Raw genomic sequence first — 17,339 nt, forward strand, 5'->3', positions numbered from 1 at the left:
AATATTTGACTTGTAAAAATGTCATCTAAATCAAAGCTTATGTTAATTATAGTGGAATAAACTACAGGCTGCTCATTTAAGGCACCTGGGCTGGATTATGGCTGGAAGTCTCAAGTGGAAAAGAAACCACATTCATTGCCACACACATATTATTCTCTGTCTAATCCCTTAGGAGTCCCACATGTAAAACCAAAACATACTAATAGAAATTTACTGATCTTTTCTCCAAGAGATAAAATGTTGGGGTTCGGTCTGGATTAGTTAATTCATGGTAAAAATCCAGGGGAAACAAGCAAAACTTTATGCCAATTTAAGAGGCTACAGGTCCTAACAGTTAGATCCATTTACTAATTCCCATCAGAATTATAGATACAGCTGTTGCCACTTGGATTTTACTGAAAACTTGCTGATTTCCAGTGAATATGCTCCTCTTTCCTCAGGGAGAGGATGCTTCTTACACTTGGAAGAAGAGTAGAGGGATTTTCTGTTACTTCTCTTGTATTCCTTCCCTTCATCCCAGCATATCAGTGCAGTCTTGCCTTTGTTCCACACCAATCTTCTGAGCTCACTTTTAAACAAGTATTTGCATAGCAAGAAACAGTAAACACTGCCCAACCTTTGCACTAAAATACGTGCCCAGTTTAGGAGGCAGGATGTGCACTGCTGCTCTCACAGGGTGGCACTCCTGGATGTGGGAGGATCACAGATTGGCTCAAACCTCCTTAAATTAGCAGTGATTGAGGGCTGAGATTTTGTTTGGTGGAATATGTGAACCGATCCAGTTGCCTTTTTTCAGACACTGAGAAGGCGTTCACAGCCCCTCCTCTACTACCAGGAGCCTTTGTTAACAGCCCAGAGCTGCAGCCACCAGATCAGGGGGTCCTGTGGGATTCAGCAGCAGAGGGCTGAGTGGGGAAGTGCATCCCCCCCAGATCCCTCACCCCCACCCTCAGGATAAGCTCTCTTTCCTGCCTTCACTTGCACTCAGAGCTGTCAAACTGTCATCCTTTGAGCAGGAATATCTTGCACGTTCTGTGTACATCCAAGGAGTCTCAGATGCAAGGTGCCTCTTGAGCCACCAGCTGGCAACAATAAAAACCCCAAGAGCTGCCCTGCACCCCCAAATCTGGGCAGAGAGGGAAGTGCAATGTGTGAATTCCAGAAATAGGGCTAAAAGGTTGTGGCAGTGGGGGAATTGTTAATTTATTATGGCTTGTGAGACCAAAAAGATTCAAGACTTGCCCTGAGATCAGGGAAAAAAACCCACAAGGGACAGGAAATGCAAGAGAGATCTGAGGGAAGGGGAGGGGGAAGGATTTCTGATTAGATTATAATCCCCAACTGAATGAATGACAAAATGGTTTTGTTCATTTGAATCACCCATTATGAACCCTGAGTTTTGCCAATTAGACACAGATGTTCCCTTCTGCAGCAAGCTACAGACTTGTGAGCTTTTGACAGATGCACACCAAAAAAAAATTTGCACTTTTTTAATCTTTTCAAATGATAGGTTGTTGTCTTTTTAAAAACAACAATTGATATATGCCCACACCAATTAGGTGAATTATGAGCAGGGAGAACCAGATTAGCAGTCCTGTTTGTCTGCTTTTCTTTCCTCTCTGGCCAGAGATTCCAAATGTTGCTAGCAGTTGTGTTGAACTGAATCTCCAGTCCATCGTGGTCAGACAAATCCCACCTGCCTGCTGTACTGGGGGAACTGGGGAACTGCATTTAGTATGTTTAGAAGGTTTAGAAGTAGCTCAAATCTCAGCTACTGCTGCTCAGCCCCAGACACAATGGTTGGCTATTTCAGAACATGCCAAGATGTTGCATTTCCCCCTTTGACACTACACGGCCCTCTCCAAAGCTTAAATCTTGTGCCATTACTAAAAAATGCCCCATTGTCATGTACTTACCTCCTCCTGTGCTGGTGTTTGGACTGAGAAGTTAATATTGACATCAGCTTTGAGCTATTTAAGATACACATGAGTAAGGAGTTATAAAGCCTCTGCACCAGGAAACACAGGGCTAAGGAGGGCAAGGAGGACCTTGTGCTTGTCCCTCAAAGGTGACAGTGGAAGTGGTGCTCTGGTGGTGCTGAGAATGCTCTACTGCCCTCTGAGGAGCACATCTGCAGCAAACCCATGTGTGATGCAGCTGTGGGGAGTTTTTACTACACATAAAGCTGTGCTGGGTTGGAACAGAAGTGACTGCAGACACTGCTCAGGAATCTCACTGCAGACACCAGATCTGAGTGAGACACCAGATCTGAGCTGCTTCCCGAGGAGCAGCAGCTCCCAAAGACACAGAGGCCCCTGCTGTGTTATACAGGGGTGCAGCACAAAGCCAGTGTGTCACTGCTTCAAACTGCATTCTGTACATCAAAGAGCTCTTGAGAAGCAGGAGGCACTGATGAAAAGCAGAATCCCATGCATAAAAAGGAGAAAATTATTTTTGGGGGCAGATGGGATTTTACCATAAGGCCCACCCAAGAATATGCACTGGGAAGAGTAGTTATCATCATCTGATATATAATATAATCTTAACTCTGCTCTCCACTCACACAACACCTACAAATGTAGGCCTGGAGCCTCTGCATTCTTCCTGTAGGAACATTGTCAGGGAATCAACACATTCTAAGGGAATCCCACTCTCTACAAGATTTATTTCATTTAATAATATAATTATCACCCTTTAGTCACAATTACTCCCCAACAAGGCACCAGGCTATAGAGCTGGACCAGAAGCATGCTCAGAAGCAAGCTCCTCACTTTCCCAGGACAGGACAATTTCTTGCAGCAGCTCAGAGCAATCCCATGTTCAAAACCTGCAGAGTTCTTGCAAAAAGCCATGAATGGCAAGCTGTGGCAGCCTCTAGCTGGCCCACAGCCTGTTCAGTGATGGGTACCAGCCTCTGCCTGAAGCACAGGGAGCAGGCATGGCTTGGTTTCTCAAGCATCCCTGTCCTGCCTGCAGGAGACAAGTGCTGCTGCTCAACCCATTTGTGTTCTTAGATCTTGCTTCTCTTTCTTCATTTGTGTTACTGCTGGTTATGAGGAGCTGCTGGTTGCAACATCCTAGAGGACACTGCCTCACTGGCATCCCAAAGACTGTTTATTTTAAAAGTGTATTTATTTCAAAGAAGGGGAAGGGGAACATCCTGTCTTGATGTTTGATATTCCTCTGTGAGCACAATCTCAGATTCTCTGGCTTGGGACCTATACAATGTAGTTTGTTTTCTTTTATAAAATACCCAAGAAATAGCAAGTTCTTGTGGTGCATACCCAGAGTCAGAGCTCAGCAAAGGAAACTGGAGACACACAGCTGAGCCACTGAATTTCCACTACATCCTTGGGGCTAAAACACTCACCTAATAGAGGTACCCAGCTGCAGGCTTGCAAGGAAATGATGTGCAAAGTTCATAACCCACTTTGCCCTCATTAATGCTTTATGCACATCTCAACTTCTGTGCATTTCTCACATGTATTTTGAGTTTCAGGCAGATTTAAAAATGTCACTTCCACTTCTTTTTAGAAAGAAGCATAGGAATAATCCACTATATTTCAAACTGACTGAACATTAAGAAGTGCTGCATTTATTAGTCTTTTCAAGCACAGATGTGTATTAACTCCTTATCCAAGTAAAAGGGCTTTTTGGTCTTTGCTTGCAGGGGGAAAAAACTGGTATTGGAGCAATTAGTGGAGGTGAGGATAGTGAGGATAGAAGCTTTTCATGCAGAGCTTAGGCCCTTTAAAAAATCATTGTGAAGATAGGATATTTGGTTATGATCCCATGATTTGAATCAGAGGGTTATTTTATGTTTTGTCCCTTCCTGTAAAATAGCCCCACTACTTTAAACACTTTAAGAGCAGAAAAGAAAGATCTCCTCTACAGGTGGATTTTTTTTGCTTAATTTAAAAATCAAAATCCACTGCACATCCTAGAGCCAGAACAGGACAGTGTATGGGCATCCCACAGCAGCCTTATCTGGTCAGCCTACAGCTGATTCCACAGAAACCACAGGGGTAAGCAAATAGTTTCTGCACAGAGATGGATGCAGTCTTAGAATCCAAGATTGTTCAGCCTGGATGATTAAATTTAGCCATCTGAGCTCAACATAGCATCAGTGGGATGAAAATCCAGCAAGCTTTATTTGGGATCACTCACCCCTCCAAAATTAAAAATGTCTTATGTGCACACATGCACACACACGTGTGCTTCTTTCAAAGAGCTGGAAATGCTTCAAGGCTCCTTCACATTTATCCTGCCCAAGGGACCTCTTTAAAACTATGGCTACACCAAGATCTTTGCTGAAAACACAGAGGGAGAGGTATGGCATCCCAGCTACCTCCCCCTTCTCCCCTCCAAGCATAGGAAGTTCATTCCAAGTTAAAGATCACTCGGGCTCCTGAGGACATTTGAACAGAGCCAGCCACCTGGGATGAAATATGAAGTAGCCCAAACATTCAGCCAGAGCAGAGAGAAAATGCTGAACTTGGGGTTTTAAAAAGAAAATGAGAAGGAAAAAGGGAAAGTTGTCATTCCACAAGCCCAGCTTACAAGGGAAAAACAAAATAAAGACAAGTCTTTACTTGCTGACATGGCTGGAACTCCCTGAAAAGCGACCAGAAATACGATTCTTGTGGTTCCCAGCAAAAGCCTCAAGTTTTCCTCTCACAGTATTTCCAAGCTAGGGAAGTCTGAGCTTTTTGGATGCTCATCAAATACAGGATCTGAGGAAAGACTATCCCAAGAGTGAGATAGAAAACTCCAGTCTGTTGATTTAAGAAGTGACCACATTTCCTTCACTAGCTGACTGATCTAGAGATCAAAGCTGGTAGAACTTTTTCCAAGCACAGGACAAAGTTAATCGGAGACTTTGGAAAATTAGTGCTCCATTTAATTTTGCATTTTCAGCTCATCATTGCATGTAGGGTTTATTTTCTTCCATTAGAATGAACTAGATACAGCTGCAGCACATCTAACCTATTTTTCCACCTGGCAGTACAAGAGTTCCTAGAAATGCCTTGGAATCACCACTTCCCTCTCTGCCAAATTGCCTTTGCTGTTTGAAGCATGAGGCAACAGCAAAAGGAGACTCTCATCCCACATTAGGGCAGCTCTTCAAGTGTCTCTGGATGATTGAAAGTAGCAGAGCTAGCACAAGCAGATCAGACATGGGATTGACAGAGCACAACAAAAATTGCTGACACTTTGCTTAGTTATTAACTTCCCCTGTCTCCTTTATTTTTTTAGTCTTTATTTGTAATTATTTTTCAGCTTGATCTCCAAAAGAGTTCCCATCAATTATGAGAGTGCCCTGCTTGCTGAGGGGTCTCCCTTGCCCTCCCAACACAAACCCACCTCCTGCACACGTTTGTTCTCCTTGTCGCTGAGCCCATTCACACAAACAAGCTCTGAACAGGGCTCAGAGTGGGACTCAAGCTGGGCTGAGCATACATTTGCTTTTAATACATTTATGGTACCAGAGCAGTTGCACTCATGCTTTTAAATGAGGACCTAATACTTCTTGAAATGAGTGCAACCTGCTGGATTTAAGCAAAACCAAACCCACATTTTTTAACAGATGCTCTGTTATTTTAGTGGTGGGCAGCAGCAGTTCCACCACATGAAAGTGATTATGGATGTGACATTTCCACTCTGCAAATCCCATTTTCAGGAAATGGACTTGTCTTGTATTCCTTCTTGGCACACATCAGACAGCTTCACAGGGCCCTGTTTTCACATTTCTCTCTGAGTTTTTTATTGTTTTTAATAATTTGCAAGACATTTGAAGAGGATAAATATGCAGGTAGAAAAGGAAGGAGGCTGTGAAAGCCTCTCAGTGAAGGAGAGAAGGAAAAAAAATACAGCTAGAAGAGTAGGGGAGGGAACTAGGAATGCAGTTCAGCAATTAGAGCAAAGAATGCAAAGTCTGAATGAGACCTGAGGACTTGGAGGCCCAAATATGCCTCAGACTGCAGACATGCCATTCTCTCTTATTCTTCCCATATGTGACTCTGCTGCAGCTCAAGCATCACAAGAAGATTGCTGGGAAGGCACTGCTTTATTTCACTGGAGAACAGGCAACCTTCTCCTCACTTCCTACCAAAAAAAGAATAATCAGGGGGGAAGGAATGTTTTCATAGCCGTGGATGGAGGCAAATAAGCTCTGCTGGGATGGCAAGAGGCTGGCAGGGCTCAGGGTACCCTCACCTGCTGTAGGTCTCCAGGGCCAGCTCCCAGAGCCTGCCTGGGGATGCAGCATTCCCTGGAGCAGCTTTCCAAACCGTTAGGCAGGCATGGCCACAACAACTCCCTGGGAATCAAAGCAGCTGCAGGAGAAGTGGCAGGAGAAGGTCAGTGATCTCATTAGAGCCAGGAGGCCAGGGCCCCCAGGCACAGCGAGGTCCCAGCTCCACAGCTGCAGTGTGTTTTGATACCTGGCCCTGGCAGATTGCATAACTGCACCATGAGGTCACCATCCCTCCTGCTTGATCCTCGCTCAGAACAGGAGGTGGGGAAAAGGAAAATCACAAAAAAACAAACACGGGCACTCCGACAACCACCAGGCACCGGGGAGAACAACAGCCCTCCTCATTTAACTCCAGAGATGCTTGTTCCCAAACAACAAAAAAATGCTTGTTCCCAGGGACACAAGCAGGGGCTGTTTTGTGAACAATCACCCATGGAACAGCCAGTTTTCCATAGCATGATCAGCAGTGTGTGCAGCCTGAGCATACATTGACATTTCGTGCTCGCCTTCAGAGCATGCAGGGTAAAGGGAGCAGAAATGCTCTGCTGCATTTGGGAGGTTCTGGTGAGAAGGAAAACCAGTTCATCCTCATTAGGCCAGAGATGCCAACCTACACCAGAGTTATGAGCAGTGGGCAGCTTGTTTCTGTAGCAGCCATGGACCTTTTTGAGTATCTGCTGCAAGATTCCTATATTAGATGAGGAGCACCCAGCTCTGGGTGCAAGGAATGCTGGCTAATTTAGCTCGTTCCTTCTGCAAGCAGAAGCCAGAGTTGTTTCCTACAGAGGGAGATTCAGAGCAATAGAGATGGTCTGATGTGCCCTCTGGAAGAGGGTCCCCCCTCTCAGGAAAGGTGGGACTGCAGGAGGCTCATTGCTAACACAAGGGCTCAGAGGTGAAGCCTCGGAACACTGAAAAGAATTCTTGTTCTTTTCCACCACATCACAAATAGGCAGGAGTTTAAGTTCTCCCCTTTCAATTCTCTAATTAGGATGGAGTTGGGTTCACCTACAAGATCTCTTACAACTTACAGCTATGATCTATATTTTTAGAGCTAGAAATGCTTATGATGAATAGTTTTTCTCTGGGCTTGGCAGCTCATGGGTACATTTGCTACCTGTCAGATTCTCAGACTGAAGTTATCACTACAGGAGTAATCCTAGCATTCACTGACTACTCAGTAGTTGTTGCATGTCAAGGTGCAGATACACTTATGAAGTGGATAAAATGTTGGTAGAGTGTGAAATACAGATAGAAGTGCTCTGGAAGAGACCTAGGCCAAGGCACAGGACATTTTTTCTTCAATTTCATTTACATCCAGGTGCTTTTACTAGAAACCAAGTGCCAGGTCTTACTCTGAACTTTTCTCTGTTCTGACTGCAATCCCACATTACAATATTAATTTCCTTCTTCTCATTTCAGTCTGAAAGGACAAAAGCCAGATTGTTTTTCTATCAAATGATTTGAAAAATCTATTTAAAATATGCAAATCCAGTGCTTGGAACCACCCACTTGACTAGGCAGTGTCCCTTGGGGACTGTAACCATTACACCCATAAAGCAGAACAATTTTAAGCAGAAACCTCCCATAACTGTCTCATAAATTTATTGTGCTATGCTCATGCAACAAACGTGATCCATGTCCCGAGGAGAGCAGTCTGAACATTGGCTTTCCCCTTTCCTCACAACATCAGCTTTTATGCCCAAGGAAGCATACAACCTATCTGACATCACATCCACCAGGGAGTGCTGGAATTCCCAGCCTTTTCTTGTGGACCTTTCTGACTGATCCTTGCAGGGGGGGAAGAACAAAGCTAACTCTTGTGACTGGACACTCAGCAAACAAACAGGGATTCTCCAACAAATATGCAAGATTCCCTATCAAATAAGATCCTTCATCTACACAAAGCTCCTATCCACGTTCTAGTTTGTTGGGTTCCTTTTTCAGAAAATACCCTCATTCAAACATACAAAAAAATGTAAAGCTTTAGAAAGAGAAACAAAGGCATCATTTAGAGTGTCTCCTCAGGCAAATAATCCTGAATATGATGGGACCATGGTAAATAAAAGTAAGGCAGTGTAATGAAGAGTTCAAGATGCCATGGCCATTTGCTTCAGGGCTTTAATAGGTCACATAGGTCTATTCTCTACTGGAGCAAGTTCTCATTAACAAAGTGTACACAACACACCATAGAAAAATTAATAGTAAATGATAGGGTTGGTGGGAACTGGCAGGGGTGATGGGGCAATTTCCAGAAGACCAATCTGGTTTTCATTTTCTATAAATTGAGCAGTTTAAAGCAGCTCAAATTAAAGAGTAGAAAACATGGTCAGATTGTTTTCTACTGTTTGGTAACCAGATGGATTATATAACAAAACAAAAGCTATAGTCCTGCAGCAAAAGTTTACTTGTGGAGTTCAGTATAAAAATTGAACACCATTGAACAAGTTATGTATATCCATAGGAATCTGTAAAACAACTGTTCCCAAATTAACTTCATATAAATCACCTCCCAAATACATGAGGGAGATTTAAATAATGAAATCCATATGCACCTTAGGTGCCCAGAACTGCTTTGTTTCATTTTGAAAGGACAAGAAACAGGAGAAAGGAGAATTGAAAGGCAATCCCAGGCAAAATTTGCTGCCCACTTCTTGGGAAATAAACCTGGATTTTTAAAAGCAAATAAAACACACACATGTACATGTAAACTGGCCTGGCAAAAGAAGAGCTGTTTGTGCTTGGACTTCCAGCTACATGACCCTATTGTTTCATTCAGACACTTCAGATGTTTCACATGCTGGAAGCCTATTGTACAAACATATGGAGAAGGAAACATTCCAGATGTGAATGCCAAACCTGCAAATATTCTGTGTCACTCCATACAGCACATTACTGCTGCAGAGCTTTTGGGAACCAGGTTGTTGTGTCACTAAATGTCCCTAGAAGGTGGGAGGGCTTGTGCAGAAGACATGGGTCGTGATCTTTGAAATGCAAGCAAAGAAAAACCCTCTCCCTTTCATGCAAGCTTTTGGGCTTCCACGTGAGCCATTGCTGCAGCTGGAGCTGGAGTATCCAGGGGTCTGCTACAGCCTGAGTGCTCATCCTTGGTTTTGGATGGTAAACAAACAGCAGCACTTCTCTCCACCTTGTCCTCCCAGGATTAGTTCCCTCTTGTGCACTCTGGAAAGGGAAATTTCCAAGACTCTGTCTTTGCCAGGATTTCAGAGAGCAGGATGCTTGTAAATTTTACTTTATTGCTTACACATAAGGAGAGACCATGAGGGCACAGCAGGGAGGGTTGGAAGAAAGTTGAAAAAAGTATCACAGATACTGCAGACAGAGGAAAAACTTAGCCTGGGTTTGTTGTTACAGGGTCCCAACCAGTGAGCAGTTTGTTTTCCTAAATAAATCTGTTTTGCAGACATCCTTTCTTCTTCCCCATTCAAGTTCCAACCAGGAAACCTGGAATAAGTTACTGTTGATTTTAGAGGCAAATCAAAGTGTTCAGCCTGCTAAGCTCTCATTTAATGTTAGTCTTGATGAGCAACTCCTTGGGGCCCTTGTATTCAAATAGTGAAGGCTCAGATTTACCTGAGGTGCCCACCCATGCAGATCTGGAGCACAGGAGGAAGCCAAGGGCATGGGCAGCCTGGGCTTTGAGCCTCAGTGCTACCAGTAAAGGCTTCACATTTTCAGTCAAAAAATCCCTTTAATAAAAACTCAGTCTCTAAACAGTGGAATATTTACTAACCAAGACCAGGAGAGAGATGGACTTAAGTAGAACAAACGGATTAGATCTCCCACTGATAATCCCAAATCCCAAGAGCAGGCACACTGTCCTTGGAAAGGCTGAGTGACCAACTTCCTGGGATTTGGATCAGGCTGGACTTTCAGAGCCATGTCACCCCAGAGCTCCTGTACCCAGGAAGCTGTCATTATTGGCACCTGACCCTAGCTAAGTCCTGCTGCACCTTAACAGAATAAAGAAATACAAATACTTTGAAAACAGCTCAGTAAGAGATGGATGAACTTCCAAAATCCCTTCCTAAGAGCTGACAGTAGTTCTGACAGTAGCCCATTTTGTTGAGCTCATTTGGTGTTGAAACCTGTCTGCTAATATAAAGAAATGAGAGGAGTAAAACACAGGATGAAAATGAGATAGTGTAGCAGGTTATGGCTTGCATGTGAAAAATTGCTTTTGTTTTGCCACTTTGAACACCACCCACCCCTGCTTTCTGTTGAAGCATAATGGTACTGCCTGTACTCCCCCAGGACCAAGGATTTCACTTAGTTTAATAGTTTCTGTAATTAGGTATTTGTGGAACTCTGAAATGCTCTGATGAAAGGTACTGTAAAAGTATTACCAACTCTTCCACCATGAAAGGGCTCCACCCAAACCCAAATACAGATGTTGTCCTCAATGCACATCATTACTAATCCAAGCCAGCAGTACTTAGGGCCTGATTTAAATCCTCCTGAAGTCTTAGATGACTTCTGTGAGCTCCAGTAGGGCTCCAAGAACTCTAGAAAGGAAATACAGGCAAATTAGCATTCGCTCCTCTCAAAACTGGAACCTCCTTTCCATTGGCAATGACATGAGGAAGGATATTCAGAATGGACCATGGGGCCATTTGCTGCTGAGAGCTTGTAAGAGGAACAATAATGTTCTTACACTGAGTTTGAAAACCAAGGCTGACAGTCAGGCTTCTCCCTATGCTGTAAAGTTGTTACACATATTAATGCAAGTCCCTACAGTGCCCTGACCCTGCTCCACCCTTCCCCTGCCATGAATTTGTACAAGAGGATGACTTTTCTATTTAGTACTTCCCATACTCCAGCAAGTATCTAAACACCACGCTGAATATTTATCATTTATAGATCTGGGATATCGGTGCATACAAAGGACAGTGTGCAATGGCAAGAACTGCTGGGGAGCCACTCTCTGGTACAAAATATGCCATGAGTTCTTTTTGTTTTGTGAAGAAAGGGAGGCAGGAAGAAAGAGACCTGAATATTTTACCAGCATTCTGGTCTGTCATACAAAAAGGCAGAGGAGAGAATAAGTAATTATTGGCTACCACAGGAAAGTTTGTTTGCTGGGTCTTTGCAAACAAGTGCAACAGGATTGTTTGCTCCAACTTCTTAGATAGTAAGGAAAAAAAAATTATTTCAGCATTTTCACCCCAAGGATGGTTGTATCTCTACCAGCACCACAATCTTTTAGCTCCTTCTGCACAAAGATTACCCACATAATTCCAGAAATCTTCTGCCACTGGCTTGTTTCTCTTACCTTGGCTGCTGCTTCCATTGCTGGCCTTGGTGAAGAGAGAATTATGGTTCAGCTCTACAAAGAGAGAATCCCCTGTGCTGTGCAGCACTTGAGGCCAGCCTTGTCCATCCTCTCTGCTTTCGGCTCCTCCAGTGCTTCCGTAATTAGAATTATCAGGACTAAAACACTGTGGACATTATTGCTGCTTAGCGTGAAGCTAACAAGCGAGTGCCAGATTTATAACACTCTGGCCAGACAGAATTAAAAAAGAGTTACAAATCATTGCCCAGTTCCAGGGATATGTACTCCAGGATCTTATTTTGCCAGAGACTCCACGTGAACTTTAGCCTCTAGAAGAAATCCGCCTGCAATTTTCTAATTTAAATACCAGTCAGACCAGTGGCGGGATGTAAACTAACATGCATGAAAAATAAGGGTTCAATGACCCAAATCAATTATGTTTTAAGGGCACTGCTCTGGACTCAGTAGGAAATATTTTAAACAGGAAAAAGAACTAAATAGGATCATTCATTGAACTGACTTGGAAATGAGGCAGAAATTTGGTAAATAAGAAATCCAATGCAAGCCAGCTTTATGAACCAAATTTAGTGGATTAAAAAAAAACCCAGCAAAACAACAACAAAAAAGAGAAACCAAACCAAAGTCAGAAAAAAATGAACCAAAACAACAAAAAACCCCAAGTTCAGATAATTTTTAGACTCAAATAATTTTTCAGGCTCCTCAGTACTAAAGTGAACAGTGCAATAAAACAAAGCAATTCTCACGCCTTCCTTGAGTCCAGGCAGTTTAACACCATTTACTTCCAGACATTAAAAAAAAAAAAAAAAAAAAAAAAAAAAAAGTGTTTTATAGAAACCCTGAAACTGCATCTTTATTAAAATACGACAACCTGTAGGTCTTCTGTATAAAGAAAAATTAATAATTTAAAGAAAAAACAGCTTCTGAAGTTCAGAACCAGCCACTGTGACTGGATTTTTAAAGCACATACACAGAGGCTAGGGACAAACAGCTCTACTGCTTCAGAATATATGAAGATAGCTGCTCCCCAAACTGGCCAAACATCCAAACTCTGTGCACAGTAAACATCTGATCTGCCAAGATACATTGTAAACACAATAGGATGCAGTTATGGCAATTAATCAAGATACAAAGAGAACAGGAAAGACCTATCATTTCTCTGCTCCTCAAGCACAAAGTACTTTCACAAACAGTGAAGAGATTAATAGATATTAAGTCCACTGCCAACAAAACTTCCAGGTTCTTTGAAGGTGCCTTATTTGTCTTGACTGGCTTCATTTCTTGAGACAGAAATACAGCCTGGTGTGCATACCCTGTGCTTTACAGTGAGGAACAAAGCAAAAGCTACCTGGACCTAAAAATCCCATTAAAGTGTTACTAAAATAACCCCCACACCTGGCAGCTGCTGGGATTGGAACCAGATGTGCAGTGCATCTGGTAAAGAATGGGACTGGTGCTAACAAACACTGAGCTACTTGAGGGACATACTTTTCCACTCCAGCAAGGGTCCAGAAAGACTCAGCAGAAGTTTTCTTATTTTGCCCCTACTTTTCTCAAGGCAGATGCTGACCGCTGACAGACCTATTGTGTGCCAATTCAAAACATTTGAGACCTTCCCTATCCTCCTGCCCCAATCAGAAGTGCATATTTTGCTGCTCCAGTTGCATAATTTACTGATTCAGCTGCATGCTTGGTTGATCTGGTAGGAGACTAGTACAGTAGTTGAGATTCTGGATACATTGCCAACTGTGCAGCGTGCTTTGTTGATCAGGGCTGTAGAATTTAATAGCTGAAATTTCATACACTTTACTAATCAGGCCACATTCTTTGCTAATTGAGGTGCATATTTTAGTAGCTGATTTTTTTTTTAATCTTTCACTGATCTTGGGAAGGATCCTGCTCCCTCTGAAACCAGCAGGAATTTTGCCATAGTTCTTGCTGGGTAAAGGACTAAGACTTTCACTAGAGGGTCTTGGATTGCTAAGATTTCTTCTCTTAAACAGAACAAGAAAGGCTTGATTTTTTTTCTTTAAGCCAGCAAGTGAACAGAAGAATACCAGATGAAGGATGGCACTGGCATAGAGAACTCCTCCACAGGGATTTGATTAAACAGATAATATTTAATGGACATACAGAGACATAATTTTGACTGTGTTACTCTTTCATCAGGCTTACATTCTTCCTTCAGGATAAACAAGCTGCTTATCTGCACATCTCTTTCCATTTGATACAGACACGCAGGAGGAAACATCATGCACCTTATCTTCACATTTTCCTTCATTTGATCTAACTCCTACTTTTAAATTGCTGGAGTACTTGGTGAAGGATTCCAGAGAGAGCTCTACTTTGCCACAAAACATGTTGCAAACATCCACACTACCTCACAGCATCACAAATTTTCTCAGCTCTTACTGGCAGAGACCACCTTCCTGGATGAAAAGAAGAATTCAGTTCCCTGTACCTCATTCAGACTTTGCCCTTGCCAAGGGAGTTTCTGTTATGTGTTTACATTGTTAACTCTAAGCCAGAAGACAAAAAAATTCTCATAAATCGTTGAATACCTTTTTTCAACTGATAAATTGAACTACATTTGAACCACTAACTTAGAGTGGGATGTATATTTCTTTACTAGCATAGCAACACTATCAGTGTAGCCAAAAAGATAAAAATAGTGACGCCTACGCAGCACAGTGCAGTCCTTGATGAGTGAAGAGCAAGTGCAACTTACTCCAAGAAATAATAAAAATAGGGAGCAAGAGATGTACACACACGTCTGTTTGGACACAGAATTCCCTGTCGCACTGAGGAAGATAAGCAGTAGAAAATGCTTTTCATTCTGCAAAAGGAATTGTCTGGTATGTTACGAGCCTATAAACAACGTGATCAAAAGAATAATTGACACAGCAAGAAGTCAAGTTGGGGAAGGCAAGCAGAAGACTGCTGCTTCTTCATTGAGGAGGCAATTTCTTTTCTGTAGTGCTGTTGGTCAATACTTTAGTTCAGCTACTGCCTGGTGTGAAATCAAACACCCCTGATTTCAGAGTTAGAGAACAATTGAAGTTGACTAAGAAACATTAGAGAAAAATTAGCAAAAATTAGAGTTTGCTGATGCATTCAGAGTCCCACCATTGCCTTTCACCCCCAAATGCACAGTACACAGCCAGTATTTGCTCCTCACAACTGTACAGGCAAAGGCAGAAGAGAAGCAGCACAGGAAGGATGCAATAATTCAGGGAAGCAGGCAAGTTATGTAGTTTAATAAGAGAGGTATGCAACTGGATGAGGGTAAGCTTGCATTCTGCAATGCAATCCTGACTTGAAAGAGAAACAAAATACAAAGCCCCACAACCATACAATTCAAAAGATCTTGGTATAGTTAGTATTTCAGAGCCAGAAATGTGGCTTAATTAAATTCTCACTGTAGCTATCTTCACTAGGATACCAAAGTGAGATAAAACATCTTCATTTCAACCACAGTCATTGCTGTGTGTTTGTGTGCTGTGGCAGGGAATTACTTTATCAGGCAGAATTATAATGCTGTTCGCCACCAGAGAAAGCAACCCCACACCTTTTTTTTTTCTTTATATATACAGATACATGTAGCAAGACATAAATGTATGGAATTACATTTTCTTATACTCTAGTGGCTCATGTTTTATAAAAATGAGAATCTCTACTAGAAGTGTCAAACCGTGGTTCTATCAGGGTCCATAGGAAAAGTCCCACTCCCTCCAGCGGGACCAGGACTGCTCATCCTTCCCAAAGCTCAGAGCGGCTGCTCGGCAGCTGCTCCTGGTTGTGGGGTGCTCCGTGTTTCCTCCTCTGCCTTTCCACCGCAGCTCGGGTGCCGCTCTCAGCTCCCCGTGCCCTCTCAGCTCTGCCCGGATCCCTGCCCTGGCAGCTGTACCTGTCCCTTGCAGAGTTTACCTGCTCCCCCTGCTACAGCCGAGATGCACAACAGCGGTGACAGTAAAACAGCACGAGGTATTTGGTTTGGACTCCCCAGGCCAGGCTGTGCCCGTGGCAGGGACGCCTTTGGGCAAATGTTCTCATTTCTGCTGGGAATCCGTAGTCACTGGGCTTGCTTTCACCGGATTTCGGGTCCGGCTGTACCGAAGCGGTGGGGCTGATCCGGAGTCCCGGAGCATCACGTCTCGCAGTGCCTTTCGCACTCCGAGGCGAGTCCCCGGCCAGCCCCACACCCCAAACACCGAGGGACAGGGACCGAAGGGACCCGCAGCCGCCCCCGCCGCGGCCGCCCCGCTGCATCCGTCCTGCCGTGTCCGCGGCGCATCCCTGCTCCCGGGAGCCCCGGCGCACCCCGAGCCCGGGCTGCCGGCAGCTCCGCTGCACCCCTGGCCCCGGGACTGCCGGTCCCTCCCTTCCTCCCGGCGGGGCTCCCCCTCCCCGCCGGGCTCGCCGCTGCCCTGCCCGGTGCGGGCGGGGGCCGGTGCCGCCGGTGCCGCCGGTGCCGGGGTTACCTTGGCTCCCGCCCCGCCGAGGCAGAGCGCCGCGGCCGCCGCCAGGACGAGCCCCGCGCTGCGGAGCATGGCGCGCCGTGCCGAGCCGTGCCGTGCCGAGCGTTGCCTAGCCGTGCCGAGCCGAGCCGTGCCGAGCCGTGCCGTGCCGAGCCGTGCCGAGCCGTGCCGAGCCGAGCCGTGCCGAGCCGTGCCGAGCCGTGCCGTGCCGAGCCGTGCCGAGCCGTGCCGAGCCGTGCCGAGCCGTGCCGAGCCGTGCCGCGCTCCGCAGCGCAGCTGCCGCGCCGAGCCGTGCCCCGAGCGGCGCCGCTGACAGCGACCCCCCGAGCCCGGCCTCCCCGCCCCTCGCCCCCTCCCCCGGCCGCTCCCGGCCCCTGCCCTCCCCCGGGGGTCACCTGCGGCGCGGAGCTCGGCGGGGACCGGGCGGGGACCGGGCCGGGGGCAGCGGGGGTAGCCGGTCCGAGCAGCCCTCCCCGGGGTGCTGTAAGCTCGGCGGGCTTGGGAACCGCCGGGCTGGAGGCAGCTCAGCCCCTGCGAGCAGCAGCGGGAGCGGGATCCTGCGGGAAAAGTTTCTCTTGCGGGGCCGTGGGAGATGGAGGGAGGGCGGCTGCCCTGGGCAGCGCACCCGGCCGCTGCTCCAGTCCCCTGCCCGACCCTGGAGCCCAGTCAGGAGACTGAATGGACAGAGAAATGGGAAATGGGGAAAGGGCTTAGGTCTTTCCCAGCTAAAAGCACCCCGGCTTCATCTGAGCACGAAGCAAGGGACGGGAAAGGAATATTCACGGGCATCCTGGGGAGCCCCATGCACAGGACCTGCACAAAAACCAGCAGTCAGGGTACAGCAGCCACTGAACCTTTCTGAGGGTGATGGGAGGGCAAGGGACACTCCTTGTTTCTGATGCGGCTTTCTGCTTTACACTCTCCTGTACCCCATTGACTCACACCACATCCTGCAGTGAGTGTCAGACAACAATTTAATCAATGGGAAAAAATTGATAACACCTTTAATTGGTGTCCAAGTGGGTGCATATAACAAGCATGAAGTTGGAGGGCTGGGGTCAAAGAAAACTTTCTTTTTTCATAAATGCAGTCTTGTGTTGAATGCATCCTGGCACTGACCTCATGTCTAGTCCAGGCCATTCACCTGCTCTACGGGTTTGATGTCCTGATTGTAGAAGATAATGCCTGAATCCCAAAGAAGCAAAACAGATCTCCACCTAATCCATCCAGTGCTCATGAGATGAAGCTGCCTGTTAGCCTTTGCTGGACACCTGCAAAAAGTAACAACATGATT

The 17,339-nt window shown here is 45.3% G+C and overlaps 1 protein-coding gene across 1 annotated transcript in view; it reads right to left on the minus strand.

The window, feature by feature from the left end:
* Positions 1-16,647, minus strand: part of LOC139598674 (uncharacterized) — a 32,079-nt gene extending 15,432 nt beyond the window's left edge. The window contains exon 1 of the mRNA XM_071445347.1: positions 16,049-16,647. Within this exon, the coding sequence (XP_071301448.1) occupies positions 16,049-16,117 (69 nt within the window). The 5' untranslated portion in view covers positions 16,118-16,647. The remainder of the gene's footprint in view (positions 1-16,048) is intronic.
* Positions 16,648-17,339: the final 692 nt, after the last annotated feature.

Source organism: Agelaius tricolor, unplaced genomic scaffold (genome assembly GCF_023055355.1).
Source record: "Agelaius tricolor isolate 1412-34295 unplaced genomic scaffold, bAgeTri1.0.p SCAF_20, whole genome shotgun sequence".
Classification (NCBI taxonomy): domain Eukaryota; kingdom Metazoa; phylum Chordata; class Aves; order Passeriformes; family Icteridae; genus Agelaius; species Agelaius tricolor.